The sequence below is a fragment of the Meleagris gallopavo genome, chromosome 10, assembly GCF_000146605.3.
Source record: "Meleagris gallopavo isolate NT-WF06-2002-E0010 breed Aviagen turkey brand Nicholas breeding stock chromosome 10, Turkey_5.1, whole genome shotgun sequence".
In the NCBI taxonomy this organism is placed as follows: Eukaryota; Metazoa; Chordata; class Aves; order Galliformes; family Phasianidae; genus Meleagris; species Meleagris gallopavo.
The window spans coordinates 12,841,513-12,862,178 of NC_015020.2; the positions used below are offsets into that span (position 1 = coordinate 12,841,513).

The following is a 20,666-nucleotide window of genomic DNA, read 5'->3' on the forward strand; positions in this document are numbered from 1 at the left end:
ATCGTGCCAAAGAATGTATATGCATGCATGCTTGCAGCCCCTGGAAATATTTTGATAGGATATGTCTTTGCATGTTGCATAAAGTAATTCAGAGAGATACAGGAGCCTTTTGATCTTTTGTATAGTAGTTGTAATTCATGGAAACGCACCTGCAGCATGAGGAGTGCTAATTATTGCAATTTGAAGCTGTCACATACTGGAACTGTCATTAACAACGTAGTCCTGCTTTTCTTCCTGCCCGGAGGAATCCCAATACAACATGTTCCCCACAGTCAGCAGGAATCACTGCCGAATTCGGACTCGGTGAGGGTGCACTGATTGATTTATCACTGGCATCTCACTTGTATGACTTCTCATTTCAGGGCTTCTTCAGCAAACGTCTGAAAGGGTCCATCAAGAGGACAAAGAGTCAGTCAAAGCTGGACAGGAACACAAGTTTCCGCCTCCCATCGCTCCGTAACGCTGATGACAGGTAAGGGTCAGTGCATCTCCCAAAGAACCTTGCCTTATCCAGAGGCACTTTGTGAAATCTGCGTGCAGCGTGCGTTTCAACTTGTAAAGGGAGAGAAAGGAAGGGTTGTGGGTTTTTTGTTAAGCTGGCAAATGGATGGTTTTGGAGCTGAATGGTATGTCAGAGGTTGTTTTCTAATTTACTATACGTTGTATGTATGATTCTATGATGCACCATCGACATAGGGCTGAAATCTTTTACTGCGGTTAACAGCTGACCAAAAAAAGTCCAGTTTAAGCATCTAGACTCAAATACTTCAACTGCACCTGTCCCAAATAAAGTGCAGACTTGAAATTTCATGATACAGTACCATTGGATTGATTGGCTCTTACAGAACCTTGCCTCGATGCATGCAGCTGATCTGCAGATCAGTGCAGTGGCCAACGTGAGGATTGTGCTGGTGCAAGCAGATCAGTTTGGCTAGCACAGGCAGAGCCCAGGGATGTGTGGTGCAGTTCAGGTACATTAAAAGTCCTTGCTAATGACAGGAGATGCTCTAGCTGCTGCAGTGCGGAGTCCTGCAAGGAACAGATGGTCCGTTATGCAGAAAACTGGAAAACTTGGTAACTCCTGTCCATCTTGGTACATTCTGCTTGTTTTGCTTCTGTCTGCTGGTTTAGGCTTGAGTGGATTGTATGTGAGGCAAGCAAATGCTCATCTTACACGTTTTTTTCCTAACTACTTATAAAGTGTCTTGATTGTCTTCATTAAACGTTGCTGTGTGTTATATTCCACAGCAGCCCAGCAGGAGAACTAGAATGAGTGCAAAATAAGTTGCCCTGCACTTAGGGCTGTGACAGGCTTCTCCGATTTTACACCGTTTAGTGCATTTTCCCTCCTTCTGTAGCTGAGCTGAATTCATTAGTTGCATCTGTCATGCTGTGCTGCTTCAGTCGATGGCTCTATCTTCCCCAGCTGAAAGGCAGCACCACAAAATCGTGGAGATAGCAAGGCTTTGGGTGTTAGGGGTCTTGTTAACTCCATGAGTTACAGAACAGGCTGTTGTTGCTTCTCAGTCATGGCGACATCCACCTCTTCTGTTTGAAGTCCAGTTTGTGGTGGGTGGTTTTTTGGTTTGTTGTATAACTGCCTATTTTAAGGGAGTTGCAGCTTTGCTATAAAAAGCAACTTAGTGAACAAAAGCACATGAAATAATGCCACCCTGTGATAAAGTACCTGTTATTTTTACTGTTGTTGGCTTGATGTTTTGTAATGCAGAAATGTCCCTCGCTTGGTTCTCACACTAAACATGGACTGATGACGCTTTCTGTTGTACTGTAAGGGAAATGCTATCACTTTGGATAAGCCTATAAATTTAGCTATAATTAATGCTTACAACTTGAAAAAATAAACACAACAAACCTTCTCTTTCAAACCAGTTCACTCATTCCTCCTTGCTGTTGTGTGGACGTGAGTTGTGTCACCTAGACCCCAACAACACATGGATTTTCTCTGGCTGTTTCAATAGAATAACATCACAGAATGACAGGTTGGAAGGGACCTCTGGAGATCATGCCCTGCATGGTGATGGCGTTAGGCATAGCTGGTCACGTCTATGCTCTCAAGTCTCTCTAGGTATGGATTTAACAAGGAGGAGCCAAGAGAACTGACAAGTTCCAGTGGCAGAGTCCATGCATAATTTTGGGTGACAGAAAATTGGAATTGGAAAACCTCAGGATGTAGGGCAGGGACAAGGTAGGGGTTGCACTTCCCATCCTGCCGTGGTTGTGCTTTGGCCTCCTACACTGAGCAGCATCTCAGCGCTGGAGATGGAAGTCCATCTGTGTTCTGGATGTTCTGTGCCTCGATGCCATCGCTTGCTACTAATGGAAGTAAGCATTTTTGATGAGTCCACTCAGTCCTCCTCCTTTCAGAGGTACATGGGCTCAAGTGAAGGGAGGGCAGAGCTTAGAGGCAAGGGGGAGTCATCTGAGAGTTGCCAAGCTACATAGAAAGCAAGCTGGGATGAAGTTTTTTTGCAGATGAGCTTTGCACAAATGACAGAGGCTGTTCCAGAGCATGTTTATGTTTGTGGTGATCCAGGTGAGGTACATGAACTGCTGATAAGTTGTTCTTGGATGGAAAATGCCGCAGCAACCTTGTGGCTTCCTGTGGTTGGAAAGATTGAGAGCCTTATGGAGTTCTCTTTGCATTTGTGGTCTAATCAGTGCACAAATGGAACATAGCAACTTTGGAAGAACGTGGCTGGTGCTTTTCTAATGTTATTTCTAATTTTGCAAGTAAAATCTTCACAAATAAAGGAAAATCATTTCCAAGTGAAACTTGGCAACAGTTTCTCCATTCCCTCATATACCTTTCACTGTGTTACCTACAGGTGCCTGAAAAATGCAATTGGTGAACAGCAGGAAAAACGACTCAAAAACCCCCTAAGATGAGGAACAGATTAGTATACTGGGAGGAGATGAGCTGGAGGGAAGAAGGAAGCTAAAAAAAATTGATTAACCTTTAGAATTATGCTCTTATTTGGGATCTTTCCAAAGGAACAATTCAGCTACACCTGTGTGCGCATGAAAGAAGGTAGCACACAGCAGCTGGCTCTGAACTCACAAGAGGGAATTGCCGTTTTCCCACCTCCTGCTCTGCTTGCTTTCTGAGGCTTGATCTGTTGCTCTGCAAATGTCCCATAGCTGCCCCAGTGAGTCAGCCCTTTCCCACTTGGAGCCGGCAGTGCTGGGTGATGTCATGGTGCCGTGCTGGCTTTCAGGGCCAGATGGACTAATAGCATCTACCTTTTCTTGCTGTGACAAATACAGAGCCCTGGCTTCAAAGAAAGTATTATGTAGCGTTATAAATTAAAACGCTGAAAGGTTGGGAGCAGAGGCTGCTGGCACGTTGCTTTTCTCATTCTTTTGAGGTGTTTGGGTCCTGCTAAGAAGCAGGAGATGCTTATAGATGAGTACCTGCAGAAAGCCGAAATAAGGAAGATCACGGTGCACATGAAGGCTTGGGATAGTTTAACACTGCACACCGCTCCAGATGGTGACAGAGGATGGACGCTGTCTGTTCAGAGTCAGTTTAAAACAGAAGGGACTCAGGAATGCTGTAAGGGAGTGCTGGAGATAACTTGCAGATATTTTCGTAATCAGATTTGGCGTTCCAGCAGAAAGCAGTTGGCCAATCTACTTTGTTTTTCTGGCTTTTAAACTTCAACTGGCTTAGTGGGTGGGGGGGGGGGAAGAGAAAACTGGTGTCCCTGCAGAATCGAGCCCGCTGTGGCCGGTAGCTGAGTGTTGTGCATGAATCCACAGCCTCTGTAACACACAGCACTTCTATTACTCCACGATCTGCCTGTTGAAAACTCGTGTTTAGCCTTCACAAGGCACTAACATAAGGACTCTGCTCGGTGTGGCATTGCCAGATTAGCACGAGGCTCTCAGACATGCGGTGGCACAGCATTTCGGTGGGCTGTCGGCAGCTGTTGCCACAAGTCTCTCTGGCACCACAAATCACCCTTCACTGCCTTTCTAGCCTGATTCCCACCACGTTCTTTGGGCTCTCCAACCCATGCATTTCTCTCTCAGGTTGTTTCTGTCGGTAATACATAGAACAGCATGAGGAGAAGTAAAACTGTAAGGAGGGACCACGAGTGCCTTCAGCTGGGGCAACTGGAGAATGTGTCCAGAAGGTCCCCCATGTCTCACCTCCATCTGATGCCCAGAGAGGGAGCAGAGATTGCTGAGACCGGCTGCATGTGGTCTCAGCGACTGCGGTAAAGCTGTGCAGACAGCTGGGAGGGTTTTGCCCTGTTGGGATTTAGTGCCACGTGGGAACCCTCCTGATGCACTAAAAGTCATTTTATGGCATTATCTGATGGTGGTGGCCGAGCGCAGGTCCTGCTCTGCGCTCCCTGAGGATGGTCTCTGGTGGGCAGCAGGGCAGCAGGTAGCCATGGCTCTGGGCTTCATGGTGAAGCGGTACCGCTGCTCCAACGACGGCTTCTTCTACTTTCGGTGAGTTGTGCTCCTCCCTCCTCGCTTCTTCGCCTCCTATCCCTGCGTTCTCATATTTGGTTGTTGGAATTTAATCCCCCTTTCCAAAAAAAAAAAGGTGGGTGATTTTTGTTCCGCTTGAGACTCGAGGATAAAATCTGTATTATGCAATGCATTATTAAGGCTCGACTCAGAGCTTGCATTCATTCAGCATATCTCTTTCTGTCTGCACGGGGAAAAGGGAGGAGCTGTTTGTTTCCAGAGAGACGTCTCCTGTTTGGAGTGAGACGTATTTCTTTCAGCCGGTTTTTTTGGTTCCTCGTGCAGCTGTTTGTTTCCAAGTGAAAACTGAGCAACATCCCAAGGGCAGCCCGTCTGCTGGAAGCCATCGCTCTGTCCTGCTGCAGGCTCCACCAACCCCTCGGTACAAGCACAACCCAGGCTCCTCCAATATAAATTGCTGGCGTCTGGCTTAAAAACCAATGATAATGATGAAACTGGTTGGACTTGTAGAATTGTTGACCAAGTCGTAGGGTGTTTTGCTAATAGGTAGCTGGATAATGAAGCAGGGTGTGGTGTGCTAGCAGAATGAATGCCTGCACGGGGAGCCCACTGCTGCTGCCCTGCCGTCCTGTTGCAGACCGTGATGCCAAGACTGGGGTGCGGTTCAGCAGAGCTGGGATCCCAAGAGCAACACTGAGCAGAGCAGAGATCTGTGCTGTGGCTTTGCGAGGGGTTAAGTACTGAATTCAGCTTTGGGGCTTTGGGCTGAGCAAAAAACTGGCTTTAGAATTCTTTGCCTTCACACCAGTTTGTGTTGGTAAAGGAAACGTAGATTGTGGGACTCTATTCCTTGGTAGCTCCTTTCTCTATTTCTATCCATTTTTCTGGTTTTTAATTTCTATCTTCTGGATTATTGATGACCGCGCGTTTGTTTTCCAGGCAATACAGTGCTCTCCCTGGTAAGCTCGGTAATTGGAAGTCTTTTGTGCTTTTTTGTTTGGCTTTTAAATAGGTCAGAATCAGCAGGAGAGCTTCATAACCAGAGAGCAATTAGGGTTTAACCCTTTATCCTGCATGTCTTACAGACAGTAGAATGCAGTCTCTTAAAAGGCTGACACCAAAACCTGGAGGAGCTGAGCTCCCTGCTTACAAGCAAAGTGTTCCTGCAGCAGCAAAACTGAATTGGTGTGCAGGGAGAGAGCGTCAGCCAGGGCTGTGTGGTGCTGCTGTTGGAGGGACCCTTCGCTGCTGTTCGGTCAGTCAGTGCTTCAGGGCATTACCTGGGCTCTGGCTTGGGAGGAATTCGCTCAGCTCTTACAATTGCTGCTTCAAAATATTTGAAGTGAGGTGAGGAGCTCGGAGCAGTCCTTGAAAAGCATCTCTTCCACCTGCTTTTCCCATTGGAAAGGAGTTGTGGAAAACAGCTATGTGAGAAGCGTCAGTGCTGTCGGTAACCGTTTGCTCTGAACTCGTGCATCATCTTTGGTGATCCTTTGCTGTGTGCAATAGTGAACAGAAAAAGCAGCACGAGGAAGTTTGTCACCTGAGGTTAATTGTATTGTAAATCAGGATTTGGGTTGTTAATGGAGCTGTTTAGCAGAAACAGATTTGGACAAACAACCCTTCCCCCACCTCGTGCATGCGTGATCTTCCTGTTTACGGTAATCTGCTTCCCTGGGATTACCTCTCTTAGCAGAGACTCTGAGCAGCACTTGAGTTACCAGCAGCTCCCTAACTAATATGGGAAAAGACCCTGTTAATCTTGCCCCTTTGCTGGGCACTGGGAAACAAGTCGGTGACTTTGACTTATTAGCTCTGCCCCTGTGCAAAAGGGAAGCCTGCAGGCAGTTCTCCTTCACTCTTACTGATGGCTTCAGAACATCAGATGTGGCTTTTAAGAAGCAGAGAACTATTATGTCCCTGTAATTATTGCCTTTATTGATTGGGACGCTTCTGATTTAGGCACATATCAATGATTTGCATTGCAGATCCATCCATAGGTGAAATATATATTGTGGGGATTACAAGTGTGTATATTTGTGTTCCTAAATGCATATGGTTGCCTCTAACCAACAGCTTTCCAGCACTGCTGCGGTGTTTATGGAAGACAAAGTGCCAATTCTAAGCCACTTAATCAGTTTAATGAGCTATTTAAGTACGGTAGCTTCAAGGAGCTGCTCGAACAGCTCGGCATTCCTGCACCGCTGGCTCCTGAGCCAACACAGCCAACCTTCTGCAGCTGGTCTGCAACAAAGCACGTGTTCAAAGCTAACAAGTTGAGCAGAATAGATGCTCCTGGAAGGTGTAACTCTCAAGGTGGGATGTGCAGGCACTTTGTACAGCTTGTCATGTAACTCCCTCAGCCCCCACCCCGGCCCCAAAGGCTGCTTGGAGGTGTTTTTGGAAGATGCCTCGCTCTGTCTGCTGTCCTTCGCTGGCCGGGTCTCTTTAAACTCATTGTAGGAAGGGAAGAGGAAGGACTTTGTCCTTTCTGGAAAAGTCACCTTCACCACAACAGCAGAGCAGGCTCCCCGAGCCTCCCCTAATCTCCTTACAGAGCTGTGCCATGGCAACACGTGCCAGGAGCCTCTTCGTGGCACCCCTGGGGCAGCGCGCAGTGAGGGCAGTGCTTACAGTGCCACGGTAGCTCTCTGCCCCAGCACATCCTCCTGGCACAGTGCTCCTCGGAAATCCGGGACCTGAGGCTCAAGAAACAGCTCCTCCTGGATTTTGGGCCTCCCTTCCTCTCCCACCAGGATTTGTTGTCTGAGATGTAGCCCAGGGAACCGGGCTCGAAACGGAGGATTCTGACATGTGGCACCGCTATGCTTTGGGGTTGCACTGCTAAGTGGCTGTACAGTTGTTTCATGTAGGTGGGCTTGTCTTCCTCCAAATGCAGCCTCTACTGAGGAGGGATTTGCAAAATTTCTCCTTTATTTGGTGCTCTTCTTGTCTTTTTTTCCCTCTCCCCTCCTCTTCGTGACCACTGCACGCTTTCCTTGTGTCCAAGGAGCTGAGTCTGGTGGTAGCTGCAGGCTCTCAGCCCTCCATCATGCACCAAAGTACTCGGCTAGGGCTGGAATTGCTGAGAGTTTGGGGTAGGGATAAAAGCCAAGTGACATCAGCAGCGCTTTCTTGAGAGGAGAAATTAGAGAGGATTTTGCAGAGATGGTATTAAAGTGGTGTATTGTGGTGTGTTTATTTTAGACTTGCCCTACCTTAACTGCAGCGAGTGTTCAATTATACATGGCTGAGGTTTTGGGTTTGCGTTGGTACAGCTGCTGCTGGAACCTGTTATAACAAAGCATGCACAGTGCAGCCAAAGCATTTGTACCAGTGCTGCTGTTTTGCATTTGAAATCAGTGTCTTTGTAATGTCCCACTGATGAAAGCTCTTTGCTGCCTGCATTTGGGTCATTCAATATATCAAATGGGAACAAAGTTCTCCTTCCGTGCTCGATACATCTTATTGTACGTGAATCTGCTAGAATACCTTCAGCTCTTCATTTTGCACAAAAGAGCATTCAGCTGAACTCTGCTTGTTGCTTTTTGTGACCCCTTCATGATACTCATGTTCTTGTTAAACTGCCATAGGCTGCTCAGAGAGTGGTGGGGTCAGCATCCGTGGAGGTGTTACAGAACCATGGGGATGTGGCATGAGGGAAATGGGGATGGATTGGGGTTGAACTTGGGGATCTGAGAGGTTTTCTCCAGCCTTAATGATTCTATGATTCTGCGCCTTCCGAGATGAGCAGATGTAGGTACCAACGTGAGCTTGAAAGTCTTACAAAATGAGATCTGCCAGGTACACAGCTCCTCTTCTGCTAAGCTGGGACAGGTGCTCTCCCTCATTGCTTTGACTGAGTTCCAGCTGGAGGAAAAACGTGTATGCGCACCGTGTTTAAAAGTAGAAATGCTGGTTGTGCCTAAAGCGTGCTGTGACTTCATTGCAGAAGGTTATGACGCTACTGTCACCTCTAAAATCAGCATCTTTCAGAGGGGTTTGACACTGCTCAGTGGTTGCAATGGGCAGGTGGGTGGGAACAGACTTGTGTCCAGGATGTTTCCTTAGGAGTCAGGGCTTACTGCACTAACGTTACTTGTCGTCAGGCTTACAGGCTAACTGTGGTAGTTGCTGTGAATAAACAACTGGCAGTTTTCTCTGAGATCTTGCCAAGTCTGCTGGTAATTGTGAGAAAACGGCTGTTTCCTCTCCCCTTGCTCTGCAGATCACGTGGGCTGCCCAAGCTGAAGGAGTCCCGCTCCCATGAGTCCCTGCTGAGCCCCGGCAGCGCAGTGGAGGCCCTGGACCTTGGGGCAGAAGAAAAGGTCTTTGTAAAGCCACTTCACAGCAGTATCCTTGGACAGGACTTCTGCTTTGAGGTAAAGAGCGTTCTCCGAATAGAAGCGGCGCAGTCGGTCTGAAGCCTGGCGGGGCACCGTTCTCTTTGTAATAGGAGAAGGGGTCTGCAGCCAAACCGTGCTGGGGGTTTGGGTGGGGGCCGTCGGAGTCCTTGGGGCTGAGCCATCGGTGCAGGGAAATCTACAGCTGCTGCGTCTTCAAAGTGGAAAGCTCTCATTATCTTAGAAAGTATCTAAGTATTTGTAGTTTGGATGCGAACGTATGGTTGAAAGGCACTATTGCTCCTAAGCTGTGTGTTCGTTTTCCCCAGATTTACCTAGAGTTAAACGTACAAATTGTGCTCTGAGAAATGTGATTTCCAGTCTGAACCTGCTTCTGTTAGCCCAGCCTGTTCCCTGGCTGCTGCAGGAGGGGTTCCAGTGACGGTGGGCATGTTGCTGCACCGCGCAGCGGGAGCCTCTTGCTGCTGGTGTGAGCGCAGTGCTTACCTTACAGCATATCCGTGTGTGCTGTTTGGCTCTATCTAAACCAGCCGTAATCTGGCTGCAGGGGTGATGGGCAGCTAGTCCAGTCTGTCTGCTGCGGGGTTGCTCAGATGTGTACCTTCTGGGGCAGAGATCTGTCTGCAACCTGGGAAACTGCACTGCAGAAAACCAGCATATCAGGCTCTTCTCCTTCGGGGTGGATCCAGGAGCTGCTCCTGTTTGCTTCAGCCTCGTATTCCTTCGGTTGGAAGCATTTTCCAGCTTGCTTAGGTTTGAGGTGTGCAGTGAAAATACTGGCAGCATCAGAGCTCTGAGGCTGTTGCCTCGAACTGCTTTTTAATTGTGTGCACAGATGAATGGAAAGGGTAAACTAGGCTTTTCAGGCCAGGTACATGTGAAAGAAGCAAGGTGGCTCACACCTGCATGAAGCAGGATTGTGGATGGCATTGGATGCAGGGGCTGGTTCAGAGCACAGCTCCTTTGGTTTGTGTTTCATTGTCAGAAACATGTTGTGTTTCCTGAAGACACCATTTGCACTGTGTTCTAACTTGTATTAATACAATGTTCTGCCTGCCTTCAGCCTGTTAGTAACCAAATCATCTGTCTCTGAGACCTAGCAGGGGAAACTGCAAGTGTTTAAGAGCTATGGATCAATTAACAAATGTTAAAAAAAAATTAACTGCTTGATTAAAGCCTTGTTTAAAAGCCTTTAAGAGGAGCCGTTGGTGCTCCTCGTACGTTACTTTAATTTGAACTGACATTTTTTTTTCTCTCTGCATTTTTTTGGGCCTTTTAACTTCTTTGCCTTACAGGCTCCTGTATTGTTTTCCTGCCTTTTTCATGTTTACTTAGTTGCTCAAACATTGCTTCTTGCAGCCCCTTACACGTCTCCTAGGCTTGCCTGAACTCAGCCTGTCATTTCCATGTTCCAGGTAACCTACTCCAGCGGCAGTAAATGCTTCAGCTGTTCTTCTGCTGCAGAGAGGGATAAGTGGATGGAAAACCTTCGCAGAACAGTGCAGCCAAATAAGGTAATAGAAACTACAGAAATTAGATTTCTGGGGCAACACAGGTGATATGATTGGGTTTTAGTCCGGTGTAACAGGGCTTCCCACAGACACCTGCTCAATTAATTTAGTCCGTGGAGAAGTCCACTCGGAAGTGTATCAAAAGCTGCTGTGCTCTTTTCCATTGAGTGGAGTAGGTTAAAGCTTTGATTAATAAATCATGTCACGTTGCTTCCTCATCTCCCCATGACTGATTAGCATGCTTCAAACTGGATTTCTGGTGCCGTGTGCCTCGGAAGGAAGGAATGCGGAGCTTCAAGGTTTAATGTGGAGGCACATCTGGGCAAATTCTGATTCTGTCCCTACCTCTGATGCAAAGGGCAGCTTTTGCTGCTTCTCTGTAAGACAATAGATAACAGTTTGATATTTTAGAGATTTTGAATCAAAACTGAGTTCTTTCTTCTGTGCAGGACAACTGCCGCCGAGCTGAAAATGTGCTCCGTCTCTGGATCATTGAGGCAAAGGACCTGGCTCCCAAGAAGAAATACTTCTGTGAGCTGTGCCTCGACGACACTCTCTTTGCCCGCACCACCAGCAAAACGAAAGCAGATAACATTTTCTGGGGAGAGCACTTTGAGTTCTACGGTCTCCCAGCTCTTCACAGCATCACGGTTCACATCTACAAGGATGTGGAGAAGAAAAAGAAAAAGGACAAAAACAATTACGTCGGCTTGGTCAACATTCCCATGGCCACTGTAACGGGTCGCCAGTTTGTGGAAAAATGGTACCCAGTCAGCACACCTACCCCCAACAAAGGGAAATCAGGAGGACCTTCCATTCGCATCAAGTCGCGTTATCAGACCATCACCATCTTACCCATGGAGCAATACAAGGAGTTTGCAGAGTTTGTTACCAGCAACTACACGATGCTGTGCTCCGTGCTGGAGCCAGTCATCAGTGTAAGGAATAAGGAAGAGATGGCTTGTGCAATGGTGCACATTCTTCAGAGCACGGGGAGAGCTAAGGTAAGAGTGGGCGGCCCCTGTCAGAACGGCTCCTTCCTCCTGATGATAGGTGATACCTTCTCAACTATTGGCCTGTAGAAAATAGGATTCCTGGACTGGTGTGACCACCAACAGCCACACAAGGTGCCTGATGGGCTAAGGCTGAGAAGAGGGCCTCAGAAGTGTTTCTAAAGACTTGGTGATTACATGTACCAGGAAGGCATGCAAATAGGTACCACACCAACACAAATTAAGTGCCTGAGTTGATAGGAAGGTTAAAGATACTGTGTACAAAGTGTAAGTGGGAGGACTGAAAGATGAGTCTGCACTTAAGTATTCAGGAACCATTTCTGTGTTTCTAGAATTGTGATGCTAGATAAAGAGATAAGTAAGCAAGAGTTAAATAGACTGGAGAATAACTTCTCCAGATACATCTCCAATACAGCGAGCAGCAGCATGCCATTGTTGATTCAGTGCTAAGTCAGCTAATCAACGTGAACATTGATTTGGTCAGCAATTGAACAGCCATTTGGAGAATCCATACTCAGTTAATGGTGATCTCACCTGCCCCAAGAATGGTATTAGGACTTCCAGGTGCACACTGGTGGTTCTCTGTAATGCAGTAATTGATGTGAGCCCTGGTTTCTTTGAACAGATTGTGGGAGAATATCCTGCAGGTTTCCAGAAATTCTGAGAAGCATTAACAAGCATTGATTCATCCGGGTGCTGCCTGCCCAGTGGCTGTATGGGAGCAGTACCAAGTAGCCAGCTCCTTCCAGGAGTGCCAGCTAGAGCAAGTTAAGCACCACTGAGCACAGGCTAGAGTTGGAGGTGTGGGAAAATGACCACAAACAGCAGTCAAGGGATAGCTTACATTAGCTGCTCTGAAAAGATCCTGTTGTAACTCTCAAGAGTGTCCCGCTCTCTGCTGTTCCCCCATTGCTTGATGTAGATCTCAGGAAGGCTGGTGCTCTGTGGCACTGCGTGATTCCCTTGGTTGCTTATCAGCTGTTTGTCTGACCTAGAGAGGTTGGTAGCTGGGGCAGCTCCTGTAGAGCTGTGTTGAAATCCTCCTGGAAAGCAGGCTCTGGTTTATCTACCTCCAACAAGTAGATAAGTTACTGTTATACCATTGCTCTCCTAGTGCCTGTAGGTTTGGAGCTCTCTTTGCTGAAAGCATTGAGTTCCTTAGTCTGCCATAGTCTTAATCTGCAAAGAAGGTTTCCATGTCACAGCGTGGTGGTGCAGCTGATGTTTGCACCAGGTGAAAATGAAGAGTTTGCTTAAAAGAAGTAATAAGGGGTTGAAAAACAACAGCGCTGCATGTGTTTTCCATATGTTCCTATTCTATCTCATTTGTTCTGGGTTTTTTTTGTCATTCATATTGCCAGCACCACGTCTTGGATTGTGTCCTTAATGGGGTTATAAATCCTTCCTGTAGTGCTCTTCAAACTGCTGTCACTCAGCCCTAATTGATGTCACGTTATTGTGTTTTTTTGTTTGGTTTTTTTTTTTTCCTTGGTTGGTTTTCGGGTGGGAGGGTTGGAAGAGTTTTAAGAGAGAGTGGTGATAAGGAGGAATGGCAGTTCCTCTCCTGGAGAACTTTGCAGGGGCTGACGTGGGCTGTAGTGAAACAGGAGTGTTTCTTGTGAAATGCTGCGTGTCCTTACTCAATTGTGACTGTAGAACTGGACCCTGTATCAAGAGAGAATTCACTGTATCAAGACTCACTGATTGTTCCTGTCTGTGCCTTTGAGTACATAACAAGTTAAGCCATACAGATACACAGCAGTCACATCAACTTTCTTCACAAATCCTGAATCACTTCTCTTTTCTGAATCAAATTGTTGTAAGCATACTTCTCAAAGCTGTGAGAGTTTGTGCAGCACTTCCATTTTGGATTTTTAAATCCAAGGTTGTATGCAATATTCAGTATTAAAATACAAATGTAATATCATGGTTGCTTTCAGCAGACTAAACCAGTTATAAACAAACTGATGAGGATTTCTGTTCAGGATCTAAACTGAAACACAAGCTTGGCTGTACAGGTTTTCTTTGTTTCTCCATTTATAAATTGTGATTTATAATATTTTTAAATATAATAAATACAAGAGGAGCTCTGGATGTACAGGTAGCATATGGACCCCTTGTGCCAAGCTGGGCAGTTAATTTTCAGTAATTGTCTGTCTCCTCTGCTTTTCCTTCTTTCTTGGCTTCTGCAGTTAGCCTGGTGTGAGTCTGGTTAAACTAACCTGCTCTCTTACCTTTTCCTTCAGGACTTCTTAACGGATCTGGTGATGTCTGAGGTAGATCGCTGTGGAGAACACGACGTCTTGATCTTCAGGGAGAACACACTTGCTACCAAAGCTATTGAGGAATACCTGAAGTTGGTAGGGCAGAAGTATCTCCACGATGCGTTAGGTAAGAACGTACCTCTGTGTCAGCTGTTTGCATTGCAAGGGCTTGATCCTGGTGCCGAGGACCAGTCAAGTGTGGGCCTTGTGCTGAGACACAGGAGGTGATTGACCCACGAGCTGCTGCTCTAGCGATGCAGTTGGAATGGACCTTCCACACCCAGCTTTTCTTCATAACGTTATCCCTTGTTCCCACGCTGCATTGCCCCACGTGTTTCTCAAGGCGTGCGAAAAGCCTTCACCACGTGGGTTGGTGACATGAGAGTCACAGCGTGTGTTCTCAGTTCTGCAGTGTGACTGAAGCTCTGTGCACCTCGGTACATTTAGCGATGTGTGAGCATCTATCCAGGCAGCAGAATACATGCTCTCTGCTCTTGATGCCTTTCCTCTCTGCAGAGAAAGATGCTCATTGGTGCTTGTAGGAGTAGCAGCCAAAGAAGGGCTAACTTGATTTGATACAGCTGCGTCCCTCAGCGTGTTTACATCATGACACTGCTTTTCTGGGTAACCTTTTGTATCTCTGGTGTTGGAAGGGGGTAACAGCACAGTTACTTTGTGAGCAATGGTGATTGTTCTACCTCTTCTATGACTAGGTTTGAAAAAGGGTTTGTAACAGTGGGAATGGAGTACTTTGTGTGTCAGGAGTGAACCTGCTGTCAGGTGTAATCCAATTAGGTGGAAATTCCAAGGAGAGGTATGAAGTATGCACTCCTTGTGTTGAAAAAGCTTCTGCAATGACTTCGGGACGGTGCCACTGCCTTGGGAATTATTGTGCACACAACTGATAACTCCATAAAGAGGGCTAGAAGGCATGTGCCCCTCTGTGGTTAGCAGTTACCACCTTCCCACCATCTCTGTTATCCAAGATTGCACCATCCCATTGTTGTTTCTTGGATGAAGAAAGCTTTGGAAACTGATACAAGAGGAACAAGCTGAGGGCAAAGCCAAGTTCCACGCCACATCCTTTCATAAAATAAAACACCAGCTTGCTTTCCCAGCAGTCTTGCTTGTTGTCAGCAATCTCAGATGCTGGCAAGTCATCAAGGCAATAGTTGGCTAAGTTAGTGCTCCACGGGTCAGTATAGCTGGCTCTGTGGTCGTGTGTGTTTTGGCTGTCCTGGTAGTCTTATTTCATGATGGAACCACTGAGCACACATCCCAGTCCTGAGCTCTCAGTGTGGACAGGAGAGCAGAGGACTGCTTTGTGCTGTAAGATTGGAAGTCGTAGGCATGAGAGATGGAAAATCCCTGGAGGCCATCCAGCCTGTCTGTATCCCAGGGCAAGGTTGTTCACAGCAGTACTAATTCTTAGTCAAGTTTTCAGTGTGCCCAGTCGGTTTGCTCAGATGCCGCATTCTTTGAGATAATTAACAACACTGTGCTCAGTGTTAGCTCTGGTACATTCGTAAGAGCATTTCAGTAGGTGATAAAGGCAGGGCCTTGTGGACCACAAAGAGTAAATTTCAAATGTGGTTAAGCAAAAAAATAGACCCAGCAAACAAGAGATGAAACAGAGTTGGCTCGTACAGAAATGATGCCGAAAGGTTGGCGATTAAGTGATGTAGATGCCCTCAGCAGAAATGGTTTGGATCCCAACAAAAAAGCTTAAGATGTGCCACCTGCTTTGCTTGCAAGAACACTGCTGGCTTCAGGTGGGGGGGAAGCACTGAGGGTTTGTGTGAAAACAAAGCAAGAAGAAACAAAGGCCCCTTGCACAAACAAGCCTCTTGGTGTTAGCTCGGAGCCAGCAAGATCATCTGAGGGGATGAACTCAGAAGGCATTGAGTAATTAAAGGAATGAATGAAGGGTTTGCCTTGTGATTGGCATGCTACCATAGATAGGAAAAGCAGTGAATAGCTCATTCCAGCTCATAAAGGGTACTTCACCTGTTTCTGTCTGTGTCCAGTTTCCATTGTGACACTGCAAGAGAGGGATTTTGAAGGATGAGGGCTATGAAAATGCTGTGAGATGCTGATGGAAGAGAATACTGGGAGCACTTACCTAGTCCTCTTACTGAAGTGCAAGGTGACTCTCTTCAAATTCAGAAAACAGCAAATTTAGAAAGAAGAAAAATAAATAACATTGTCAAATGTATTTCCTGAAGAAATTATGAAGACAAATAGCAAAGGTTCATTGCTGAGGCTGTGGATAATCATATGATTGATAATACAGTCGGAGTACAGAGTCAAATGCTGTTCTCCAGGCTATAAATGCAGTGTCTGCCGGGGTTACAGCAGAGCCATCCTGTTATTGTGCCTGTGTGTGGGGGCAGTGAGGGCACGGCAGGCTGAGGCATTAGAGCAGCAGTTGTCTGATCTGCTACAGCAAATGTTGGTCTGAAAGAGCTGGGAGGAGCCGTGTCCCTAACAGCTGGTGTCTGGAGACTATTGCAGACACGGAGAGGAGAAGAGGCAGTTGCCAAGGAAAGGCATAAACAGGATTTAAAGGTGTGTCATGGAGGCTTCTCGTGTGATTACCCTGGTTTGTCGTTCTCTTCCTTTTGTCCAGGGGAGTTTATCAAGGCTTTGTATGAGTCAGATGAAAACTGTGAAGTGGATCCCAGCAAATGTTCGTCCAGTGAATTAACAGACCATCAGAGCAACCTGAAAATGTGTTGTGAGCTGGCCTTCTGCAAGATTATCAATTCCTACTGGTGAGGCATCTCCCCTCCCCTTCTCCCCCGTTAGGTCATTTGTTCAGGAGGTGCCCATTCCTCCTCTACAGGTGAGGAAACAGTTGTACAGGGAAACAGCGTAGACCTTCCGGTAGATCTTCCAGTCCTGCCCTTGTTTGTTGTCACTGTCTTACTATGTGTGAGGGAGTACCACAGAACTCAGCCCCAGGTCAGGGTGCTGCAGTGCAATATACCATACCTACTGCAGCTTCTGCTGGCATGCTCTGCCAAGGGAACTGCAGCTGGGAGGGAATCGGGTGAGAACACTGCAGCTGATTTAGACTCGGGATAAAAAGCTGAAAGTTCAGATATTCAGGGAAAGCTCTCAGCCCCTTTAGATCGGTAAAAATGAGCAGGAGAACACAAGGATGGAGGAAATGTTGCCTGAGAGCTTTCTGTTAATCTCTGTTTCTGAGTGCCATTGCAAGAAGGGCCTTTCTGCTTTGAGGGGAGCACGTGTGGAGCACTGAGCGAGGTTAACAAGCAAGATAACAGTTGTAGTCATGGAGATGAGTTCAGTTTGGTTCAGTTTGTTTTCCATATTCTAACACCATGTTTGCTCCCAACTAGCAATGGATAGTCTTAGCTTGTAAGTCAGTGTGTCTGAAAAGGGCTTCGTCTAACAGATATTAAAACGGATGCTTTAAAGAGTACTTAAGTATCACCAGATTAAGTGAGCATCCAAGAATAGATGCCTAATGACATTTCCTAGCCTAGGGGAGACAAGAGACAATAAATAAAGCCGATTACAATTTCTCACAGATAATTGTTTCAGGTGATTGATCATCAGTTCAATTTGCTGTATCTCATTGCCCGTGCAATTTTACGTCCCGGTTTATTCCTTTTCAGCGTGTTCCCTCGTGAACTGAAGGAGGTGTTTGCATCTTGGAAGCAGCAGTGCCTGAGCAGGGGCAAGCAGGACATCAGCGAGCGGCTGATCAGTGCCTCCCTGTTCCTCCGCTTCCTGTGCCCCGCCATCATGTCTCCAAGCCTCTTCAGCCTCATGCAGGAGTATCCCGACGACCGGACATCGCGCACGCTCACACTTATTGCTAAAGTCATTCAGAATCTCGCCAATTTTGCTAAGTAGGTGGTGACAGTAAAACTGAAGTCTGTGCCCCTAGGGCTGCAAGCGACTGGAGGTTGCAGCGGAGTGAGGAGAGCAGGGCTTGGTAGTCGGGTGTCTGCACACAGCAGGTTGAAGTCAGCTTTAGAAATGGAAGAAAGTTCTCACTTAGATGTGAAGCCTGTTCCCCTCGGGACGCCTCTTCACATGCAGATTTGGGCTGTGTTGAATTGTAGAGGGACACCGTATAAATCCAAGAAGAGAGTTGTGCATTAGCACATAGTGTGTATTCTGTTTCAAAAGACTGTTCCCACCAAGGAACTTGACTTTCCCCCTCTCCTCCTCCAAAATTCCCAGCTGAATGGTAACAAGGGCATGTCTCTTGCAGGGAAGGGAGTGCAGAGAAGGAGAGGAGCAAACAGGTTGCTGTGGGAGGGAGAGATGGGCTGAGCCCCTTGTTCGTATCACAACCAGTGAGTTATTGGTGTTTAAACATGGCCAAAAGCAGTGAATCTCTTAAATGGTGTCCCCCACTCTCTTTTTCCTTCCAGATCCGCTCTTTAGAAAGGGAGATCTAAAGTTAAGCGTGTAAATAACTGTCTGCAAGCACTCATGCTCTGTATTTTATACAGAAGTTGTTGACTGGATGTTCCCCCACTCTTTTTTCTTGCAGGTTTGGTAACAAGGAAGAGTACATGGCTTTCATGAACGACTTTCTGGAACATGAGTGGGGGGGAATGAAGCGATTTCTCCTGGAGATCTCTAATCCAGATACCATCTCAAACATGCCTGGATTTGAGGGCTATATCGACCTGGGCAGAGAGCTCTCAGTTTTGCATTCCCTCTTATGGGAGGTTGTGTCCCAGCTTGATAAGGTAAAGCAGGCTGGAGGCCTGGGAGGGTGAATCCGGCGATTGTATCATAGCAACTGTAAACACTGGGAAACATCAAGGGAGCAGCTGAAGTCTGCACTGGGGATAACTTATTCAACAGCTTCAGAAAGGAATGTGTGATAGCGGTATTTCACAACTGTTCTTTCTCTGATTCTTCATCAGTGAAGTGGTTGGCTCCTGCAGTAGTGCAAACATTTTGCAGAGCCTGAAGTAAGGCTGGATGTTAAAAGTGGAGAAGGCAGCACTTAAAAATGGGCCTGGAATTCTCTGAGCAGTCAGGTTCCTCATAAGTGATCTGGGAAAAAGGGAGGGAGGAGGGTGTATGGGCAGAAAGTGAAAATCTTGTAGCCCTTGTCGATGCTCCTCTGGTGCAGGAGTGTGCTGGCCAGGCAGAACCGTTCATGTTCAACTCCTGATCCAAAGCCAGCTGAGATGGTCTCATTTCTGCAGTCTTCAGATTAGGTTTTAGTAGGTAAGAGGATGCCATGTAAAGAGCTGGTTCGACTCTCAGCTTTATCCTGTAACAAAGGCAAGGTGCTTTCTGCCTCTGCATCACACTGGGGTCGGATGCCTTTTCCAGACTCCATTCTGCTGATCACAACAGATGCTCATTGCCAACAGGAAGCATCGTTTCCATTTAACTGTAGAAAGAGAAGAGGCATTTGTTTGCTGCGTGGCTTTCCAGGATCCCAAATCATTAAAACCTTGATAACAAAGGTAGTTGATAAGGATCAGAAAAGCCAAGCTGTGCTTCATTTTCTTTTTTTTTTTCCATGGAACTATTCCATGTTTTAACTTCAGAGGTGCATTATTTTGCCCATATTCCATTTATATCATTCTGTTTCTTTTGAAACTGGAGAGGTGAGGTGAGTTGCAGTGCACTCTTCCTGTTTTATTACCCTCAGGTTTGCCAAAACAGTGATTTGTTGTGTACCTCTTTCTTCACAGTACATTCTTTAAAGGAAAAATGAAAAAATCTGAGCTTGTTGCATCAGAGTGAACAGAAATGTCCTTGTCTTGAAAAGACAATACGTATTAATAGTCATTTGCTAACAATTTATGGCTTTGTTTGCCCCTTCAGTTCATACATACACACAGCATACGTTCAGAATGTCGCGGGCAGTTAAGGTCTGCTCTAAAGGCAGCTCAGCAGCCTTAGGAAAACAAGGAAAGGGAGCACTCAGAAGCATCATTTCCTCCATTTCTCTAGGCTGTGGTGAACTTGTGAGTGCCAGTCGGGTGTCAGGTCAAGAGAAACCCAGCTCCAGTCTTTAGAAATGCAAATGGATCCTTGCATTCAGTTCCTGTGAGCTGCTCTTGCAATGCAGATGGTGTAAATGCAGAGGAGAGGCACACCTGGCTGGGCCACCAAAACAGATCTGCTTTGCTCTTTCTGTGGGTTGGATGCACAGATCTGTCCTAACAGTGGTTTGCTAAAAGAAGAATCAAGGGTATAAAGTTATGTTGCAGTGCTGCTTTACTGCAGGTAACGACTGGGAAACGATGAGAGAAGTCAGCTCTGAGATTTTAATAGACACAGAAGTAGTGCTGGGTGTTAGTGTCTGTAAAGATACCTCTCCTTGGAGTCAAGCTGACCGAATATCTGCCTGCAGGAAAAATACGGATGTCTTTGAAGGGAGCGGTTCTTGTGGCAGGGCTTTACCTAATGATAAACCTCCAGCATTTCCCCTTCTTCCTTCAGAGCCACGAGCCTGAAGATGCCCTACGGGTGATATAGCCAGTGACCCAAAGGGAAAGAGAGGCAGGCTGAATGAGCAGCCTTCCAGGGTCGGCTGCCCTCCCCTAGGCCCAGCCAGCACTGAGCAAAGGGTGTCTACACCTTTAATCCCAGGCTGATGTGATAATGTGGGGATGAGGATCGCTGATGTTTTCATGAAGTTACTCTTAAGTAGGGAAGAACGCCTTAGTTTTTGATAACAAGTTGCTACGGTACTTGGCATCAGTGCAGGATGCCAAAAGGCAAATGAAAACTTTCCCTTTTCCCATCTCCCCCAACCCTTGCAGTCCTGCCATGATCCCCGTGAATGCCGCACACCCCTTTGTCTGTTGGCATGCATTTCCTTCACCACATGACACCTTTTGCCTGGAAAGTTCCCCCACCAGCTGAATCTGTAGTCTGCAAATGCCCTTAATAGATACCATAGTTTTCACTTTGACCTCACCCAGCCTGGACTTAGTTTGCTTTGCATGAGAGTTTTGCATTGGAATGGCCATAGTTCTGTTTTGTTGAGCATGATTATTTTTTTTTAATATTTTTTTTTTATTTTGGAGGTCA

At 46.6% G+C, this 20,666-nt stretch overlaps 1 protein-coding gene across 1 annotated transcript in view; it reads left to right on the plus strand.

Annotated features, from left to right (window-relative positions):
* Positions 1 to 212: 212 nt before the first annotated feature.
* RASAL2 (RAS protein activator like 2) overlaps positions 213 to 20,666 on the plus strand; it is a gene marked incomplete at its 5' end in the record, with an annotated part of 31,818 nt that continues 11,364 nt past the window's right edge. Inside the window, 8 exons of the mRNA XM_031554836.1 lie at positions 213 to 472; positions 8,693 to 8,846; positions 10,244 to 10,342; positions 10,789 to 11,343; positions 13,599 to 13,743; positions 16,246 to 16,390; positions 17,261 to 17,497; positions 18,151 to 18,352. Coding sequence (XP_031410696.1) covers positions 213 to 472; positions 8,693 to 8,846; positions 10,244 to 10,342; positions 10,789 to 11,343; positions 13,599 to 13,743; positions 16,246 to 16,390; positions 17,261 to 17,497; positions 18,151 to 18,352 — 1,797 coding nt within the window. The remainder of the gene's footprint in view (positions 473 to 8,692; positions 8,847 to 10,243; positions 10,343 to 10,788; positions 11,344 to 13,598; positions 13,744 to 16,245; positions 16,391 to 17,260; positions 17,498 to 18,150; positions 18,353 to 20,666) is intronic.